Consider the following 20,262-nt stretch of genomic DNA (forward strand, 5'->3'; position numbering starts at 1 on the left):
TAACCAATTTGAAAACATTAGAATTGCATGTGAATCACTACTTTGCAAGCTCTGCTCATACAGATAAAATAATTCAGAGATTAGTTACGAGACATTGAGAAAAGATATCGAGAAGATTGTACCCTACAACACTGTTTGTAATGGTGAAAAACAGGAAACAACCTAAATTTATCCATCACTAGAGGAATTCCCAAATAATGTGTGGGAAATTTATTTGACAGAATACTCTACAGTCAAAATAAATGAAGTCTAGCCATATGTATCAACGTGGATAGATCTCAAAAACAGAGTTGAATGAAAAAGCCAAATTGTAGATCAATACACGAAATATAATAGCATTCGTGTAAAACTTCAAAAGCCTAGTCATTCTATATATTGCTTATAAACACATAGTAATAGTGAAAGCATACAAACCTAGATTAGCAAGCTGCTTATCAAATTCAAGACCACGGTTGCCTCTCAGAAGGGAAGCAGAGTGGTACTAGGAATAGGGGCACCCTCTTAATCTGTAATGTTCTATTTCTTTCATTTAAAAATATAAAATGACAAAATGTAACATCATACCATTCTGGATGGTGGATACATGAATGTTCACTCTGTCTTTCTTCTTAAAACATTTCCAGATTTTAAAAAATGGAGGTAGTGGTGGTGGCAAAACCTCCCAAACTAGAATACTTGGCTTCTCCTTTACTCTGCCTCTCTAGCATTGATATATTGATATCAATCTCTAGATACAGTTTCCTCATTAACAAATTCAGAAGAAATATGTGGTACTATCCGGAGTCTCTACAAGATCTATAAACCTGAAACCATCCAGAGTCTCTAAAGATCTACAAACCTAAAACCTCCCCAACTCTAACACCACACGGTAAATGATTTCCAGACTAGGGAATGAAACACGGATCTCTCCCCTCATTTAGGATAGTTCATCTCTCACAATCCACAATTCCTTCTCCAGAAGAAATATGTATAATGGAACAACTGTCTTGGTGACAGAGAGACGTGGATTTATTAGCCTTTCCGAGTGTCAGAGTCCTCACCTCTAAAATGGGGATTATAACACCTACCTCCTAGAACTGTAGTGAGGGTGAGAGATAACGTATGTCTAGGGACCGAACAGAATAGCTCTTATCATTAATGAAATCTCATTTAGGGGTTTGGGGTCCCTAGACAGAATCGCGGTTCTTCACGCTGCCTTCCGAGAGAAAGTTGGTTTACCTTGAGAAGTCCCGGCGAGGTAGTTGATTCAGTTGCTATGGCGACACTCCGGTTCCGCCTCCGGGCTTGCTCGAATAGCATGCTGGGAATTGTAGTGCGTGGCGACTGACACTCACCCAGGGGGCGGGGCAGCTTCCGGAAAGGGCACCGAATTTCTCGTTCTGCCTCTACCGCCGTCCCTTAACCCTCTGTGTTTCTGGGCCACAGAACCCAAAGTAAAAGCCCAACTATGAGTCTCCCTTTCCACGTCCGCCTAAAGTACAGTTGAGGGCAAGACAGTGGAAGCAATGCGGTGCCAAGGGCGGAGACGGGAGCCGCACTGCTGGGGCAGGAAGAGGCGAGGCTCCTGCCGGGGGCGCGGAGGCTCCGCCTCCTTACATCACTTCCGTAAACAAAAGGAGCTGTGGAGGCGCTGGGTCCGGGATGTGACCCCGGCTCAAGCTGCAGCAGGAGCGTCGGCGGCTGCAGCTGCGGCGGTGGCTTCGGAGCCTCCGGGGCCTTTGCAGGTTGAGGAAGAGGACCCCGAGCCTCTCCTTCCTCAGGTATGAAGTGGAAGCAAAAGCGCTCCCGCAGTGTCCCTGTTAGGCCCCTTCCACCCCACTCACTCTGGCCACGGCTCAATTCGGAGAGCTGAAGGGTCACCGTATCGGCTGATTGGAGAAGGGGAATGAGGTGAAGTCAAGAGGGACTCCTAGTGGTCCTGTTTGAAGACTGTGGGTTCCTGGCAATCAAAACAAGTGTGTGAGTAACTGTGCGCAGTCTGCGAAGGCCTTCTCTAAAACGCTCCTTGCTACGTGGTTTACAGGAAAGATTTCGGTTCTCTTGTGGCAGAGATTTGCCTTCCAGAAACGGATGAATTTCGAGCCCTGGCCCGTCAGTACATCATAGTTTAAACCACTATTGGTTTATTTGCATTGCTTTACTAACTAGGGTTTTTTTTTTTTTTTCCTGTATCACCAAATGCGAATCAGCATCATTAAATTCGAAGGCTAGTGTGTTTATGTGTATCACAAATTTATACAGATCCGTGCCTCTTTGGAGAACTGATATCCCATTGTCTCTATTCAGTTGCTTATTAAAATTCCATTTAATTTGTGTTGTATGCTGAAACAATGCCCAAATGTCTCTTCTGTTACTAAAAATGCTTCTTAAAGGAAAAATTGTTAACCGAGATTTGAATGAATTTACACTTGGTATCTGGGATTAAAGACCGGTCATTAGAGCCTTTCCTTTAAAACCTTTGCTTCGTTGGAAGGATCATAGCTCCGGGCATGATTGTCTAGAGTCAGCCAGAGCCAACTGAACTGAAATGGTTTAAATTCCAGTGCTAGTGGCACCAAATTTAGAGAGCGACAAAAAAATCTATTTTCATTAAAATTCTCACTTATGTTAGGAGTGTAATCAGTGGATTTGAATCTTTTGGAATGGTCATAGCATGGTTGGATTCAACACAGTGTACACAAAAAGGGCTAACACTGATAAGGTGCTTTACAGTCTGATGAGGTAAATTGCCATGTAAATTTCTCATCTCATGATACCCGAAACAATATAATTAAGAATTTAATAGTGTGCATAAGTAAAAAGAAAATATAGAAGGATATTTTTAGATAGATGGCTGTTAGGAAAACAATAAAGCTGATTAATACATGCAGTAAGGGGAAAATATTGGACCTGTGTTCTCTATGGAAGGGCCAGCTGGAACTTCACAGTGTAACTTTTTGATACCAGCAAACCTAAACATATAATACAGGTTCATATATCCTTGGAAATAGATAGGGAAAGTATATTCAAATTAGTCATGGAAAGTTTAATTTTACAGAACTTCAGTTGCTCAAGGAACTAGAATCAGCATTATCCCTAGGCAGAAAATGAGTTTCTGCTTAGCGGTTGAAATAAGGTTTCTAGTTATTAGTTAAAATGCAGATACCCCTTTCAGTTATACATCTGTTTGAATCTAGTTGGTTCTTCTAAGAATAAATTTAAGCAGGGAGTTCTAAAGACCACCCAGAGCTTGAGTCAGGCTGAGGATACCACATGACTATTTTGTTTATTTTTTATGTATTGTTCCCCCTCTATAATGTAGGCTTTTTGAGGACAGGAACTTTGTCAGGTTCAGTACCCTCTTCCCAATATCCAGAATAGTGCCTGGCAGGTGTAATACAGTAAATATTTGTGGGATGAGTGAATAAGGAAAATGGTGAAAAAAATTTTCTGTCTAACAGGCAATTTTGCTTAGGGCTTCTGTATATATAGCAAAGTAGGTTAAACTAAGGGCTCCTTATTCTAATTTTAATGACTTCTGAAATTCTTGATATATTGATATCAGCCTGTGAAGTGGGTCTTTAAACCCCTTTCAGTTTTGCATATTCTAGCATGTATGTATAATTTTGCTGTATTTCCTTAGGTCATAAGAAGCTGGCCTTGGTGCAATAAGGAACTCAGAATAATGGAGGAGCGGAAAGTGAAGAGGAGGAGTCCTAAGTCTTTTAGTGCCCACTCTACTCAGGTTGTTAATGCCAAAAAAAATGCCATTCCAGTTAGTAAAAGCACAGGGTTTTCAAATCCTGCATCACAGTCAACTTCACAGCGACCAAAGTTAAAAAGGTGAATTCTTTTTCTTTCATATTACCACAGCAACATGCTATCAAAATAAATACTAAATCCAGTAATTCTTATAACATTTCTTTTCTCTTGGCTTAACTTTTAGAACTATTGAGGCACGTATTATGTGTGATTTAGAAAAAAATTATGAAGGTTACGATGTGTAGGGATTAGAACATGAAGAATGAATGATTGGTTTGAAGGCCCTTACTTTGTCTCCTATTAAAATAGACAGAGTGGGAAAACTTATAGACAAAGTTGATGCACTAGCCAGAAAAGGGAACAAAATATACAGGTTTTGTTTTGTTTTTTTTTTTTAACTAAGGTAAGTGTGCTTTGGTAATTTTATTTTTTTTAAGGGTGGCATCATTTTTGTCATAGAAATGATTTGTATTTATTGTAAAAATTCAAACACAGGAAAAGTTCAGAGAAGAAGTTTAAAACACTAAAATCCTACCACCTAGAAGTACTAATTATTAATATTTGGTGAACATCATTTGTCTTGAGGTTCTAAAGGATACAGGAGCAACAAGTTTAAATGTGATATCTAATACTGCTGCATGTATGTGAGTATTCTGTGGTAATAGATATTTGGAAAACAAGATAATATATGTATCTTATATATATAATATATATGTGTAAGTCTATCTTTTTAAAGATAATCACATACAATTAATATTTTTACTGCATCATCTTTTCAGAGTGATGAAAGAAAAGACCAGACCTCAGGGTGGAGAAGGAAAAGGTGCACAACCGGCTCCCATTCAGCACTCTTTCCTCACCGATGTCTCAGACGTTCAGGAGATGGAGAGAGGGCTTCTCAGCCTTTTGAATGATTTCCACTCGGGAAAACTTCAAGCATTCGGCAAGCCATAGATACTTCCCCTTTGTTTTTCTTTTCAAGATGTTTGCATCCTATTTTCTGCATTTGTTTTGCCATTCCTTTTAGAAGTATCATTTTCTTTTATTTAAAAAATAAAAAGGAGTCCAGAGGCATAAAATGCAATCACTCTAAATTTCATTTGTCGTGGATTATAATCTAAAATGTCAGGAAAAAGGGTTATTTTTTTATCTATTTTTTGAGAGAGAGAGAGAGAGAGGTGGGAGGAGCAGAGGGAGAGGGAGAGAGAGAATCTTAAGCAGCCTCCATGCCCAGAGCCTCACACACGGCTCCATCTGACAACCCTGAGATCAGGACCTGAGCCAAAATCAAGAGTCAGACGTTTAACCAACTGAGACACTCAGGCTCTAGGAAAAAGTTTTTTTTTAAGAAGGGAGGATTGGTTGAAATATTAAAGTAGAATTGCTATTATGGAATAACTATCCTGAGAGAAACAAATAAAAGGAATATTCTTCATCAGTTAAATATTTTAGGCTTAATGTTTTAGTTTGGGAAAGTCTCAAGATCATTTTTCTTTAGTCTTTTAAGCCTAAACTTCATTCTTGCCCACCATTCCTCACTTTTGAATTTAAAAGAATCTGATTTTCTTGTTCTTTCATGAAGACAGATAAAGTTAACTGATTGTTCCATTTAAAACTCTGAGTGGTATCTTTGTATATGAGTTCACAAAGTATGTAGTCAGAGTTTTTGTATTCAGCTTGCAACTTACCTTACAAGTCTTGTCTGATAAAATTATGTCCCTGTATTTTTTATAAAGCAATTTGAAAATTATTGAATGCACACATACAGAATCTGCATTTGATGCATAAATGTCATCAACATACATGCTGGTTTTTTGAAGCCACTACCACCAATAAAAGGGTAAATAACTAAATAGAAAACTGGGTAGAGGTCCTGAAAAGAGCAGTTCAGCTGCTTAACAAACACAACACAGTAGTAATAAAAGAAATACCACCTCATACCAACAGACAGGCAAAATTAAAAGACTGGTAATACCTATTGCTGGTGGAATTCAGAGAAAAGAGTTCTTTCATGAGTTGCTGATGAAACTAGAAAAGTCGATGTTTGAAAGTTTTTTTTCTTTAATTTTTCTCATTACTCCTGCCTGGGAATCAGTGAGCCTTTCATATCTACCAACTCATTCTCATCTGAAGGAACATTTTTCCTGTTGTTAATTGATTTCTCCTCCATCTGTTCCTTTTTATCCTTTTAGAGCTTCTATTGTTCTCATGTTAGATCACCTGGATCCTTTATGATTTCTGCTTCTTTATATTTTTACTCTATATTGTCCCTCACCTTTTCTCTCTATCTGTATATGTTATATATAAACACATTTATATGTCTGCCAGTATATACATACACACACACACACACACACACACACACACACACACCCCTCTCTCGGGATATTTCTTCCACTTGACCTTCCAGGTTACTACTAATTGTTGAATAACATCATTAAAATAAAGGAAATATGAGCTATTTTCATTAAGGAAAAGGGTGACTTTTAAGAAGCTGTAACTCGGAGCGCCTGGGTGGCTGGGGCGCCTGGGTGGCACAGTGGTTAAGCGTCTGCCTTCGGCTCAGGGCGTGGTCCCGGAGTTCTAGGATCGAGCCCCACGTCAGGCTCTTCCTCTATGAGCCTGCTTCTTCCTCTCCCACTCCCCCTGCTTGTGTTCCCTCTCTCTCTGGCTGTCTCTCTCTCTGTTGAATAAATAAATAAAATCTTTAAAAAAAAAAAAAAAGAAGCTGTAACTAGCTTCAAAATTATCAGTAGTCCACATAATTTAATATTGTTGATTTATGAAGATGATACAAAGCTAACTGGAAGAAAATTACAGTGGAATTTACATAAATTCCTATTGATTCAAGATATGTACTTCAACTTTAGCTGAGCTATAGTATACCTCTGAGAAAAACCAAGATTTTTTAGAAAAAAATTTTAGTATCAAGAAGTTGTAGAGGCTAGGAGCACCTGGCTGGCTCAGTCGGTGGAGCGTGCAATTCTCAGTCTCAGGGTTGTGGGTTCAAGCCCCAGGTTGGGTGTAGAGATTACTTAAAAAAATAAAATCTTCTTTAAAAAAAAAAAGAGGTTGTAGAGGCTATACTTAACTGTATTAAAGTATGTAATATGTCATGTACTGTATATATATTAGCTGCCGTGAGCAGATAATGCTACCTCAGAGAACTCTAGTCAATAAATAACGAAAGACCTGTCCTTTAGCGATTAAGCTGTCTTGCACTAATGAGTATACAACTGAAAATATTACATTGTGTTTCTCATGCTTCATAACATTCTTCATGCTTCATAAATATTTTCATTTGTATTTCTTAGCGGAGGCATACATAATTGGTGGCAAAATGAATCATGGTTGAAGTTCTTATAGGACTCTCAAATTCACTCGTTATTATAAAATGTTAGGTCACTCAGTTCAAATGCAAGTTGTCCAATTGAACATGATTAGATGATGCTATTGCTTCTAGAAATGATATTACTATTGAAAAAAAGAATTTTCTTTACCTAAGGGATGATTTTGGGGTTTTGTTGCTTTGTTTTTCTTTAATTTTTAAAAGATTTTATTTTCAAGCAATGTCCACCCCCCAGCGTGGGGCTTGTACTCATAACCCTGAGACCAAGAGTCGCAGCTGCACTGACGGAGACAGCCGGTGCCCCGATGATTTTGTGTTTTACAGAAAATCTTTCCTCTCTGATTTTCTTAGTGCCCACAGTCATTTCTAAGATTATCATTGTTTTCCTGTGAAAACAGGATTTGATTTGCGATTATATACAGAAAATATACAGTCATTAACAACGTAATTTACCACAGAAAGAAAGCTAATTTCTTGTGAGCACCTTGAGTTTAAAAGTTTTTCCTCAAGGCAGTTAGTTTGAACTGCCCTAATCTTTATTAATGTTCTGGGATGTTCCCCCAGGAAATGAATGTTCCATTGAACAGATGGAACATGTTCGGGGAATGCAGGAGAAATTAGCTCGCTTGAATTTGGAGCTCTACGGGGAGTTAGAGGAACTTCCTGAGGATAAGAGAAAAACCGCCAGTGACTCCAATCTGGACAGGCTTCTGTCTGACGTGAGTATAATTCTTCTTCTTTATTCTTTCTTTCAGTAAAAATTTTTTACTGAAAGAAAGTTGATCGTTTTAATCATTTTAAAGTATACCATTTAGTGGTTTTCGGTACATTCACAGTGTTTTGCAGACATTGCCACTGTCTAATTCCAGAACACGTTCATCACCCCCAAAAGAAACCCTATACCTCTCAATTCTCCCTTCTCCTCATCCCTTAGCAGCCACTAATGTACTCTCTATCTGTATGGATTTGCCAATTCTGGATATTTCATATGAAGACAGCCACACAATATGTGATGACTTCTTATGACTGGGTTCTTTCACTTAGTGTAATATTTTCAAGTTTCACACATATTGTATTCTACTCTTTTTTTAAAAAAAGAAATATATTTCAAAGAAGTTGTATTTACATCTAAGCATATATTCTTTTTTTTTTTTTAAAGATTTTATTTATTTGACAGAGATAGAGACAGCCAGCGAGAGAGGGAACACAAGCAGGGGGAGTGGGAGAGGAAGAAGCAGGCTCATAGCAGAGGAGCCTGATGTGGGGCTCGATCCCATAACGCCAGGATCACGCCCTGAGCCGAAGGCAGATGCTTAACCGCTGCGCCACCCAGGTGCCCCTAAGCATATATTCTGAGAATGCTGGCAAATCTAAAAGTGAAAGATTCACCTCTGTACATATATGATGGGATCTTAATATATAGAAGATCATGACATGATTAATACATTTTGTGTTATTCACTCAGTTCTGTATTTATTTCTAAATACAGAACTGTATTTGGTGTTGAAGGTAATTTCGCACATTGCTATGTGTATCCGCTTGCTGAAGCTGCCATAACAAAGCGCCGTAAACTGGCTACCCCTGACGTGTATTTTTCACGGTTCTGGAGCCCCAAAGATGGAGATCAAGGTGTCAGCAGGGTTGGTTTCTTCTGAGGACCCTCTCCTTGGCTTGTAGATGGCCATCTTCATCTTTACATGGCATTCACCTTTTATGAGTGGGTGCCTATGTCCAAATTTCCTTTTCTTGTAAAGACACCAGTCATACTGGATTAGGGCCCACCCTGATGCTCTCATTTTAACTTACTACATCTTTGTAAGAGCCTGTCTCCAAATACACTCACATTCTGAGGTGTTGGGAGTTAGGACCAAAATGTATGAGTTTTGGGAGGGCATAATCCCATCTATAACACTACATATGATTCTTATACTGAAAGGTGTTAATGAACTTTGCCTCTTTAAAACCTTTTTTTTGGAATAAAAATAAAGAAAAATTGGTATTTTAGTTTCAGAATAGTTTCCATACTCACTAATGACAAAAAGGTTTAATTTCTGTTGTTTCTCTTTATCCTTTGTATAAGTAAATGTGCGAGAAGTGATATGCCCGTACTTTGAAAGTTTTAAGCCTATGTATTTTATTTCACATCTACTGTGTTCAGCCTTACAAGTATTTCCTTTTAGTAGTGCCTCTTAACAAATACATACAAGCTTGTTTCTCAGTACATTTAGGAAAGTGACTGTGGTATGGTGAGAACACTGAATTTGAAACCAGAAAGCCTTTGTTTAGTCTGGGGTTTGCATTTTGGTTATATCTGTGTAACTTTGTCAATTTAGCTAACATTTCTATAACTTTGATTTTTTCCTCTGTAAAATAGGTGTGATTAATTCTGCCTCATCCTGAAAACTGAATGATATGTGAAATCTTTTTGTAATCCACAAAGGTTTTAAAGATTTTGATCATTAAAATGGCAATTTTTTAACACTAATAGAGATGATTATAATTATTCATGGTTTTAAGAATCCTTATAAAATTCTGGTTTTTATTACCTGGTTTCATTCTCTTCTAATATTTGTGTTTAATAAATGCTAAAGGTACTTTCCAATCATTTTGCATAAATGAATTTCCCAGCCTGGAAACTTTTAGAAAGTTTTTTCAGTATTTTACTTTTTCATTTAAAGAAAGCTTAAATGAAAAATAGTTTATTTTAAAGTGTGTAAACAATTATCTACTTAAGATACTTTTCTTATAAAAATTAAAATTAAATTTGTTTCTTTGTGTTACAGTTAGAAGAACTGAATTCTTCCATGTATCCTTTTGCCTAATATCAGCAGTGAAAAGTTTACAAATTATAACTCTGGTGAATAGCTCAATCAAGTGAACAAGGACACCTACTGTTATTTACTGGGGCCATTTCTCTTCCCCTTTGGTTTCCAAATGGAATTTTTAGTTGTTTTTGTATGCTGCCATTTTGTTTGTTTCTGGTATGTTCTGCTTTCTTTTGTATTGTTTTTGGATTTTTAAAACAAATTTTTAAAAAATTCATCAGGAGAATTAAGGATTAGGCTATTGCCATAGAAATTATTTTGAATCTTGGATTTTTAAGCTAAATAGCAGTTGGATATGCAGACATAAAATGCCATACTTAATTTACTATCATCGCATAGAACACTTTAGATGCATATAAAAAGTGTATTATGGGATTAGCTTAAAGGAAATCACCAAGGCACATGTAAAATATTCAGGTTTTGACATTTCAGTTTGGAGCAATTATTTCAGGAACTTTTCAAAACGTGTTTTGGGACATAGTCCTAGGTACAACGTTAGGTACGTAAGAACAATAGGAAATGATCCTACCTATAAAATAATTTGAGAGTTTAGTCCCTTTGGACTAAATAATGAGATACTAAAAAGGATACTGGCTGTAGAGTCAAGAGATTTGATTTTTGAAATTTGGCTTTGATAATTAACATTGGGTAAATTGTTTAACATCTCAGAGTGTTTTCTGTAATATGGGGTAGTTGCTACGTGTAATGATGTGTATATGAAATTTTCCAAACTGTAGAATATATATATAAATTACTATTATTGTTAGTAACATATACGGTTATTAATTGCTAAATTATGCAGTAACAACAGTGAAGAAATAGAGAGGTATATACAAATCTAGTAATAACAATTGTTTATCTTATTTAAGTACAAATAGCTTTACATGCATTTTCTTATTTGGTCCAACCCTTATAAGTAGGTGGTATTATACTTATCATTTTACAGATGAAAAAAGTAAAGTTTTAAGAAGCCACATAAATTGTGGGAGACATTAATGTAAAGTATCATTGCCAAGAAGGACTTAAATTTGAGGATTAGATATGAGTTAATTACAAGGCTTCTCTTAGTAGTAGTTCCTAGTTCTTTTTTCTTTTTCTTATATTCATTCTGAGCTTTATATTCTGTGCTTTATATTCTTTCTATGCATATGACACATCAGTATCTCCTATCCTCTGAGTTTTTATAAACATTTAGATGTATTTATCTTACCACTTTGCTTGATTCAGTCACCATGGTTGAATAAGGCAACATGATAGAATACAAGAGCATGGCTTTGGATTGCTTGGTTTCAAATCTTGGTAAGCAGGTGTGTAACTTTGAGCAAAGTTTGGCAACCCTAGTTTCCTCATTTGTAATAATTGCTCTCTCTGTATTCAGACTTTCCCTCCTAATTTCCCTCTCTGTCATCAGTTGCCTCTGTTATTTCAGTCTCCAAGATTACTTAAATTCCTTCTATGACTCTACCAGACATGGCTACTCAATCATGGCACTATCTGCCATTGAGCCTGGATGTGGACAGGAAATGATTTGCCATTTTGTAATTACAGTTCGTTGTCAGGTATCATCAGCTCTGCCTTTTAGTCTTCCTTCATTCCCTACCCTCATCACTTTATTCCATAAGCTTTCGGATTTCTTCCGTTCCACCCCTAGAGCTGCACTGTCTAATATGGCAGCCACTAGCTGTGTAGCTACTGAGCACGTGAAATGCAGCTAATATGAATTGAAATGTGCTAGAACTATAATTTGTACACCTGATTTCAAAGATTTAGTATGAAAAAATAAAATATCTCAATATTTTTATAATGATTGTATGTTGAAATGATAGTTTTTTTATATATTAGTATAAATTAAATATATTTTAACAATTGTATCTGTGGCTTGCATTATATTTCTTTTGGACAGTGCTGCTGTAGACTTTAGACAATACCCCTAAATTATTCTTCCTAAAAACATTATTGTCATCTTGCCATTCCTATTTCAGACCAAGTTTTTTTTTACCATGTCAGACTTTCTAAAGGCTCTCAGTAGTGTGATCACAATCTACGTATCCTCTTCTATTTTTCATTATTTTTCATTGCCACAGAGCTGGGTCTCCGGATGTTTAAGAACATGATGTTCACGCTCACTTTAATGCCTTTGTTCAGGTTGTACTTCCTCGAATTGCTCTAGGAGTTGCTCTCCCCTTTCCCTTATCAAATAACACCAAAGCTGACCACTTCCATAAAGCATTTTATTTGTACCTTGAACTAGCATTCTGCCTATTTCATTATCTGTTGATTTTCATTATGTTAAATCTCAGCTTTCTAACTGGACGAGACTGTCTGATGGCAATACTCATGTCTGTATATTTTAGCACCCTCTGCTATATGTGTATCACTAGCATTTAGTTGTTCTGTGTATCCAGAGCATTGTTTGAATTGGGTCTTGAAAAAATGGGTAGCAGGTGGATCATACAGAAAGATGAAAGAGGAAAATGAAAGGCAATGATGATAAGAAGGAAAGGGAATAATACCTGCAGGAATTCCATCCTGTTTCCAATCTTCTTAAAGAGTAATTCAGAGAGGGACGTCTGGTTTGGCTCAGTTGGTTGAGCGTCTGCCTTTGGCTCAGGTCATTATCCCAGGGTCCTGGGATCAAGCCCCGCATTGGGCTCCTTGCTCAACAGGGAGCCTGCTTCTCCCTCTGCCTCTGCCCACTGCTTGTGCTCTCTCTCTCTCTCTCTGGCAAATAAATAAATAAAATCTTAAAAAAAAAAAAAAGAATAATTCAGAGGATTCTAGGAAAAGTTTTAGACCTATGATGATTTTACTTTTGACTTTTACAAAGAAATTGTTTTCCCAAGGATGATAAAGTGGGGTTGTCCTCTCAAATGATTTTTTTTTTTAATCTGGTAAGTTTTCATATTTGCCTCCCATCAGTTCCTTACCATGAAAATGATTTTTGCCACGTTAAAATAACTCTGTGCTCTACTAGAACCTGGAACATAATCTTAATTTAGTGACTATTTTTTTTTAAGTCTTCAGATTCTGGTTATAGTATAATTACTTCACTATATTTAAAAATTGTCTTGGGGCGCCTGGGTGGCACAGCGGTTAAGCGTCTGCCTTTGGCTCAGGGCGTGATCCCAGAGTTCTGGGATCGAGCCCCACATCAGGCTCCTCTGCTATGAGCCTGCTTCTTCCTCTCCCACTCCTCCTGCTTGTGTTCCCTCTCTCGCTGGCTGTCTCTGTTGAATAAATAAATAAAATCTTTAAAAAAAAATTGTCTTATCACATCCAGGGTTCTCAGCGAAACCTTCCCTTTAAACATACTTCCTTTATTTTAATACCTCTCTCTCTTAGCTTCTGAGTGTAATTTCCTATAATTTAAAAGAAGTACTCATTACAGAATGAAAATCTTCTTAACCGGTGAACTCAGACAAAAACTACATTTGGCAGATGCACAAGATGTTCCAAATACTTCTACCAGCTAACATGACATGCAGTCGCTTTCTTGTGGCTTGAAGACAAGCAGCGTTCTTTACTTTTCCAGCTGAATCCAGTAGCAGAATCATCTTCCACAATAAGGAATAAAGTAATTAAAGTGCCAGTGCAATGATTGTTTTCACTCCTGCTTTTAGTGAACTTGACTTGCCCTTGTTCGCCGTAACTGGAGCCTAGGCCTTGTTGAAGGCTCAGTCAGGAAATGTGACGCGGAGGTGGTGCTGCTGTGCTTTCTACTGTTGCCTTACGGGGGTTATACTTGAAATGCGTTGTGCAGAATGTTATTAATAGGGCTGAAGGTTTATCCTTCCTGAGCTCACCACACTTACTCCCATGTTGAGAAGTTGGTGATGCACAGGCTTTTTGTGGCAGCCCTGCTTCAGTTTACGTTAGACAATCAGTTCACACACTGGTGTGTTTTCCAGTGGCCAGTGCCAACAAAATGGTAAATGAATATCTGTGAAATTTGCTATTTTTAATAAAGTGATTGTTTTAAATTAGTCTTTATTGTTTTATTTTGAAGAAACCTGTCGTCTTCAATTTGGGAATATAAGGGTTCAATCCTCAAAAGTACACTGTGTTTATAAAATTTTAGGTTATGTAATTTTCTTCCAGATTTTGTACCACGTGCACATTTCAGTATTGCTGTCAGTCATGAAAAGAGCATGGGCTTGAAAGACCTTGATTTGAATCCCCATTCGGCCCCTTAGCTTTCTATTAGTGCACATTTACCTAGTTTCTTTGGGTTTGACTTTCGTTTTTCATCTAGAAACTGAGATTAATCACCAACTCATAGTGGTTATGAGGAGAAAGTAAAAAAGTGTGTATAAGTTGCTTATCACATCAGCTAACACCAATAATGATCAGCTAACGTTAGTTTAGTTGCCCATTTCATACCCAGCTTTTTTGAGATAATTATACCATAAATACACCTTTTAAAGTATACAGCTCAGTGGTTTTTACTGGATTCACAGCTGTGCACCCGTCACCATAATCTAATTGTAAACATTTTCATCACTTCCATCTTTCCAAAAAGAAACTCATTGGCAGTCATTCCACATTTCCCAAACACCCCAGCCATTGGCAACCAGTAATCTGGCTATAGATTTGCCCGTTCTGGACATTTTGTATAAATGGAATCATACTTGGTCTTTTATGACTGGCTTCTTTTACTTAACGTAATATTTTCAGGGCTTCAGAGTTCATCTGTGTTGTAGCGTGGATCAGTACTTCATTCATTTTCATGACCAGATCATATCCCGTGGTGTGGATAGGCCACATTTTGTTTATTCCATCATAGCTCAATTGCCTTCACGTCCTAGAAGAGGCCCCATGCTTCTTCCTTGTTTCCAGGACAGAGAAACAAGCACCTAATTGAGGGTGGGAGCGATGAAACCCATTGAATGATACAAACAAATCTTGATTTTAGTAATTTTTGGTATTCTGAGCTCAAAGAATTTTGACCAATTTACTAATCGGTCTTTTTGATATCTCTTTTAAAAATGAGAAAATTAGCAGAACATTAAATACAATCTAATAAACTTTTCACTTGGATTGAGAAAACAGGGATTCCATGGTGGGGAAATAGCATTCTAGGGTCTGACAGAGCAAAAGGAAATTTTGCTGTGTGACATGTTTTTCTTGGATGGGTCCTGAGACAGAGTAAAGCAAAAGCTGTTTCCTGTGGATTAGTGACAGAGCATCAGATTGACCTTGTTTGTTCATTTGGTTCATTGGTCCTTTTGTGTCAAGGGGCCCCATGGGGGCCTCAGGTAATAAAATTTTAGCTTATCTAATTGTACCCTTTCACACAACTTAAACAAATGAAAGGCAACAGAAAAAAGAGGTGCCTAGATTAGAATAAAACTGTATTAGAATAAAATTTATTATATAGATGTTGTATATTCCTTGTAGATAAAGTTTAATTACTGATGACTTAAATATTTCCAGAGCAAACCATTTATCATATTTTGTGCTCCTTCCAGATCCCTTAAACTTGTTTACTTTGATTTTGGTTCCTCCTGTATAACGCTAAAATTGATAAGTATTAAAATTGTCTGAGGATTTGCTGAAGATAAACACCAGCTTTCCCATTCCAGGGCCTTAATATTGTCGGCTTCGGTGTCCCAGCTCCTCTTGGTTGGGGTCCTGCTGCCTGGCTTCTGCCCCTCCGCTCGAAGCCTTCCGGGGTCCCACCTTAGGCACCCTGGGGGACGGCGAAGGAGCGGAACCCCAGCCTGGCGGGAGCCCCACGGCTGGGCCCTGCGGCGGGGAAGGCCCGGGAGGTGCACGCGGGGCCAGCACTCCGCGGTCGCGCAGGTTCTGGCGAGTGGCGGCCTTGGCGCACCGGGCGGGGGCTCCGGGGTGGGGGAGGAGGAGGGTGTTGTCCGTCCCCATGGAGACCGCGCCCGGGCGGCTGAGTGCTCCAGCTCCTGCTTTTCACTCCGCGGTCCAAAGAGGAGGCAGGCAGCCGCTCCGGGCCCGGTTCTTCGGCCACCCGCGCGAGGTAAAGCCCTTGGCTTCAGGGCCGCGCATCTTTTGCTCGGGACCCCATGGGCACAGCGCCCGGGCCTGTTTAGCTTCCCCACGCAACCCCTGGAAGACCCTAAGCAGCGCCGAGGAGGGCACTGCCACGCCCCTCCCCCACGACCTTGAGAACCTCCGCAGCCCCACAATTATCCAAAAAGAGCCGCAGTGGCTCTGGGCCGAACCAACAGCAATCTTTGCGTAGGTTTGAGTTGGGCGGTGGCAGGGAAGCTCTTAACCTCCTCCAGAGCATTCATTTGGGGTAGAAGTGAAGTCAGGTTATTGAGCACTTTGGAAAACACGGATTTTCATTCGACCCCAGACTGGCTCACACCAACTCCTTCCCTCTTTCTGCCAGTTCTCACCGTCTTTCCTACCACGGAGTCCGGAGGCGTGGGGAGTGGGGCGCGGGGGGGTGGGGGGCGTGAAGGAGGAATATAGACGGCGGTGAATACGGTGCCTGGTTAGAACTGTATCGCTCTAGGAATTAATATGCTAAGATTTGATGAACAGGACAAATCATTAAAGACATGATACTTTGTTTTTTCTTTTTAAAAGTGCTCATGCTGCGCTTATTAATAATTCTTGCCATAAGTATCAGAACAGAATATCCTGACATCCTCTGTATCAAACTTCAGCACAACCCACGCCACTGTTTTCAGGCCCATCTTGACATCTGTGCACCTTGGAAACCTCAAAAATCATGCTTGAAAGGTTATTTCAGAAGGAGGAAGTAGGGATTAAGGACTTTAAAGTTTTAGAACAGCCCTAACTGGGTATTTTTCCTGAACGAGTTTAAATAGTACAGTTGCTTCTTGTTGCAACTCTAATTTTTACAGTTTTAAACTTATTGAACAGTGAGCCAATCCAGCATTGACCATGTCCAGTTTGGGCTCACAAACATGGCATTTCTTATCACCTCCTGTGCTAGCAATAGTGCAGATTTCCTCAAAACATGCCATCACTTTCATTATCCGTTACTTATTTGTGCATTGAATAAAAATTACAGACCAGTGTATGTTCAAAATAAGTCATGTTTTTATTTGCCCTAAATACGACATTTAACTTAACTGGAATAGTTTTTTGTTTCTGTTTTTCACTAATCACACACGTTTTCCTTGAATTCTGTTCTTTTTTGCAATCTTTATAACCAGATAACTGTTTTTATAAAGATTTTACTGATTTATTTATTTGACAGAGAGAGAGAGAGCGCGCACACATGCTTGAGCAAGGGTGGGGGGAACAGGGGGAGGGAGAGAGAGAATCTCAGGCAGACCCAAGCTGGTCTCAGGGCTCGATCTCAGGGCTCAGGGGAGATCATGACCCCAGTGGAAATAAAGAGTCAGTCACTTAAGCAACTGAGCCATCCAGGCGCCCCCCAGATGACTCTTGAGAGGCATATTTAAGGGCTTAACCTGGGATTTCTTCCCCACTCCTAGTAATTTATTCCTTCTTCATGCTGCAAGAGGAAGACTTTCTATAGAAATTTTTTTTCAGTGCATAGAATCTAAAAATTTCTCAGGGAAGTAATGTCAGGTACATATTTTAAAAGTTTAAGTGACTTTGCATAGCCTCTGAAATGTTGAAAATACGGAACATGCTTAAGGGACTAAATTTTAGAGAATAAATGAATCATGGTACAACTTGCATGCGTGGATCATAAGAGAACTCAAATGTAGGCACCTCTGTGGCGGGGAACAAACAATGTTTTATTTCTAATTTCCCTTCAAGTCATTTTGTCTACTACGGTGGAGCAGGACTAGCCTAATTTACATGGCTCCACCCGTGTAAGAAATCACCTGGGGAAACAGTTAATGGCAACAGGATTCTGCTTTACCCCAGTGATGATTTAGCTGTCTGTATGGACTGCCAATTGCCCAGTCATCTCAACCCTTAATCTGGCTTTGGTTGTCACACAACAGGCTCCTCCCCACCCCGCCACACCCCTCCCCTTCCTCCCCCCACCAAGCAAATAAGTGTTAGTGACAGTTGTTGATTTCCTTGTCAACAGCCAGTTGTATAGTCAGCCATGCAAAAGAAATTCTATTCTCAAATTAACCCATAGCAGTCATACATCCAATTTAAGTTACACTCACTCTTTAGGGAAAATCCAGTATAATTGTTAAACATGATAACCAATTATTCCCTGACTGACCTCAGATGATTTTCTTTCCCCTGCTTTTCTCCTCTGTAATCTAACTCCCAGGGTGAACGTGAGAAGTGACGGAGCTAGTGTATGGGGAAGAGATGGACTAGCATAGTGCAAGTCAGAGTAGCCGCTCAAACAAAACTTAAGAGATGTATAGCATTTATTACATGGCACTTTTATTTTGTAACAGTATGTATGTTAGATCTAGTTCTAAATGCGAAGAACCACAGATTGGGGTCTCCTATTTCATTCCCTTCTTGTAACACACTTCAGAAACATTTAGAGCCCTTGTTTTCCAGGGTCTTGTAAGGAAGAGGTATCCAGTTGGTGTCACCCACACTGGGGCCTCAATTCAGTGGACACCTGGGCCATAAGCAAGGCAGCGGCTGGACCTTTGCTTTTCCAGGCATGACACACTACTTTGTGTAAGAACAAGAGAAATCCTAAATGATCAAGGAAGAACTTCATGGTATAGTATTTTGGCTCTTGGAGAAAGGGCACAGAGGAAAGATGAAGAATGGATGAGAATTTGGTTTTGTACATTTAGGTTTTGAGTCATTCTTGGTAATAGAAGATATTGGGGACTGCCATATTGTAAGCATAATTCACAAGAAGTATTCTTGCCCCAGAATTCACATTCCAAATGAGCACCCTAAAATACATCCCTTTCCTCCAATTTGCTGATGTTGTGAAAGAATAATCTGTCAGATGTACATATTAATTCAGTTCTAAGGTTATTTTACCATCTACCTCATTTAACATCATGATGGAGATTACTAGTAAGATCTACACAAGTTGCTAATTGTCATAGTTGTGACACAGGTGTCAAATCCTAATAGTCAGTGAAGGAATTTGGCTTTTTCTTCGCTTGTAACTTGCTTTTCAGCCCTTGAATTTGGAAAATTAGGGGATGTGAACAATTATTCATTTACTCACTCAACAAATACTTGCCAAGTGCCGACTCCGAGTAAGCATTATATGGTGGGCAGCTTCTAAAATGGCTCCTAACCACCCTGGTTCCTGATATCCATGCCCTTATGAAGCCTCTCCCCTTGAGTGTGGGCTAGACTTGTTTCTAATGCAGGGGTTGCCAAACTTTTTCTGTAAAGGGCCAGGCAGTGAATATTTTTGGCTTTGTGGCCTATATGTTTTCTCCCCGGTTACTCAATTCTTCCTGTTAAAGTATAAAAGCAACCGCAGACAATATGTAAATAAATGTGATTAGCTGTATTCCAATAAAACTATTTACAAAAGTGGTTGGCAGGCTGGCTGCCGACCACATTTGCTGACCTATGTTCTGACTAATCAAAAAGTGATGGTGTATTGCTTCTGAGATTATGTTCACAAAGACTCCAACTTCCATCTTGCCTGCCCTGTCTTGCCCTTTCACTTGTTCACCTGGGTGGAAACCAGCTGCCATTTTGTAAGCTCATAAGCTATGAAGCTCACATGGGAGGGAACCCTCCCACCAACAGCCTGCAAGGAACTGAGACCCTGTTCCAGTAGTCTCTGGGAACTGAATCTTGCCAACAACCACTTACGTGATTCTTGAAGTGGATCCTTCCCCGGTCCTGCCTTTGATGACTGTAACCCCAACTGAAATTTGGTTGTCAGACTTGAGCCAAAGGACCGAGTTAAGCCATGGCTTGACTCCTGACACAGAAACTGTGTAATAATAAATGTTTGTTATTTTAAGCCACGAAGTTTTGGGACTTGCTGTTATACAGCATTAGATAACCACCATGATAACCATATCACAGAGCCAATACACATTATGATAGGCTCCTGTAAGAATGAACAAGGGAAATGCTGCATATTATTTCCTCCTTTTGGAGATTCACAATGAGTTTCAACATATCAAGTTTTCCAAAACATCTTATAAAAAAGAAACTTGTTTAATTTTGTTCAATCTTTTCCCAAGCATATTTAACCGCAGATTCTGTTTTTCTGGGAAGTGCCTATTAATATCTTATGAAACTACTATTTGGAGAAATATATATTTCTGGAGAATTTCCAGCAATGCTGACATATGAAAAGAAATCATTCAGTTTAAAGAAATAGTGATTGCCAACATGCCATTTCTCCCTGGGTTGAATAACTAATCAGCAAAATTGACATCTTAGAAGAATGTAAATAATCCCGTGGACGTTTCTATCCCTATCTCTGTATTTGTATCTCTATCTCTATAT

General features: G+C 38.9%; 1 protein-coding gene across 1 annotated transcript; it reads left to right on the forward strand.

Annotated features, from left to right (window-relative positions):
• The first annotated feature begins 1,627 nt into the window (after positions 1 to 1,627).
• On the forward strand, positions 1,628 to 13,895 carry CCDC28A (coiled-coil domain containing 28A). Its single transcript, XM_040627846.1, has 6 exons — positions 1,628 to 1,760; positions 3,623 to 3,822; positions 4,521 to 4,684; positions 7,655 to 7,809; positions 9,874 to 9,896; positions 13,289 to 13,895. Exons 2-6 carry the CDS (start codon positions 3,665 to 3,667, stop codon positions 13,386 to 13,388), a joined length of 600 nt encoding a protein of 199 aa, XP_040483780.1. The 5' UTR covers positions 1,628 to 1,760; positions 3,623 to 3,664; the 3' UTR covers positions 13,389 to 13,895.
• Positions 13,896 to 20,262: the final 6,367 nt, after the last annotated feature.

Source organism: Ursus maritimus, unplaced genomic scaffold (assembly GCF_017311325.1).
Source record: "Ursus maritimus isolate PB19 unplaced genomic scaffold, ASM1731132v1 scaffold_13, whole genome shotgun sequence".
Taxonomy (NCBI): Eukaryota; Metazoa; Chordata; class Mammalia; order Carnivora; family Ursidae; genus Ursus; species Ursus maritimus.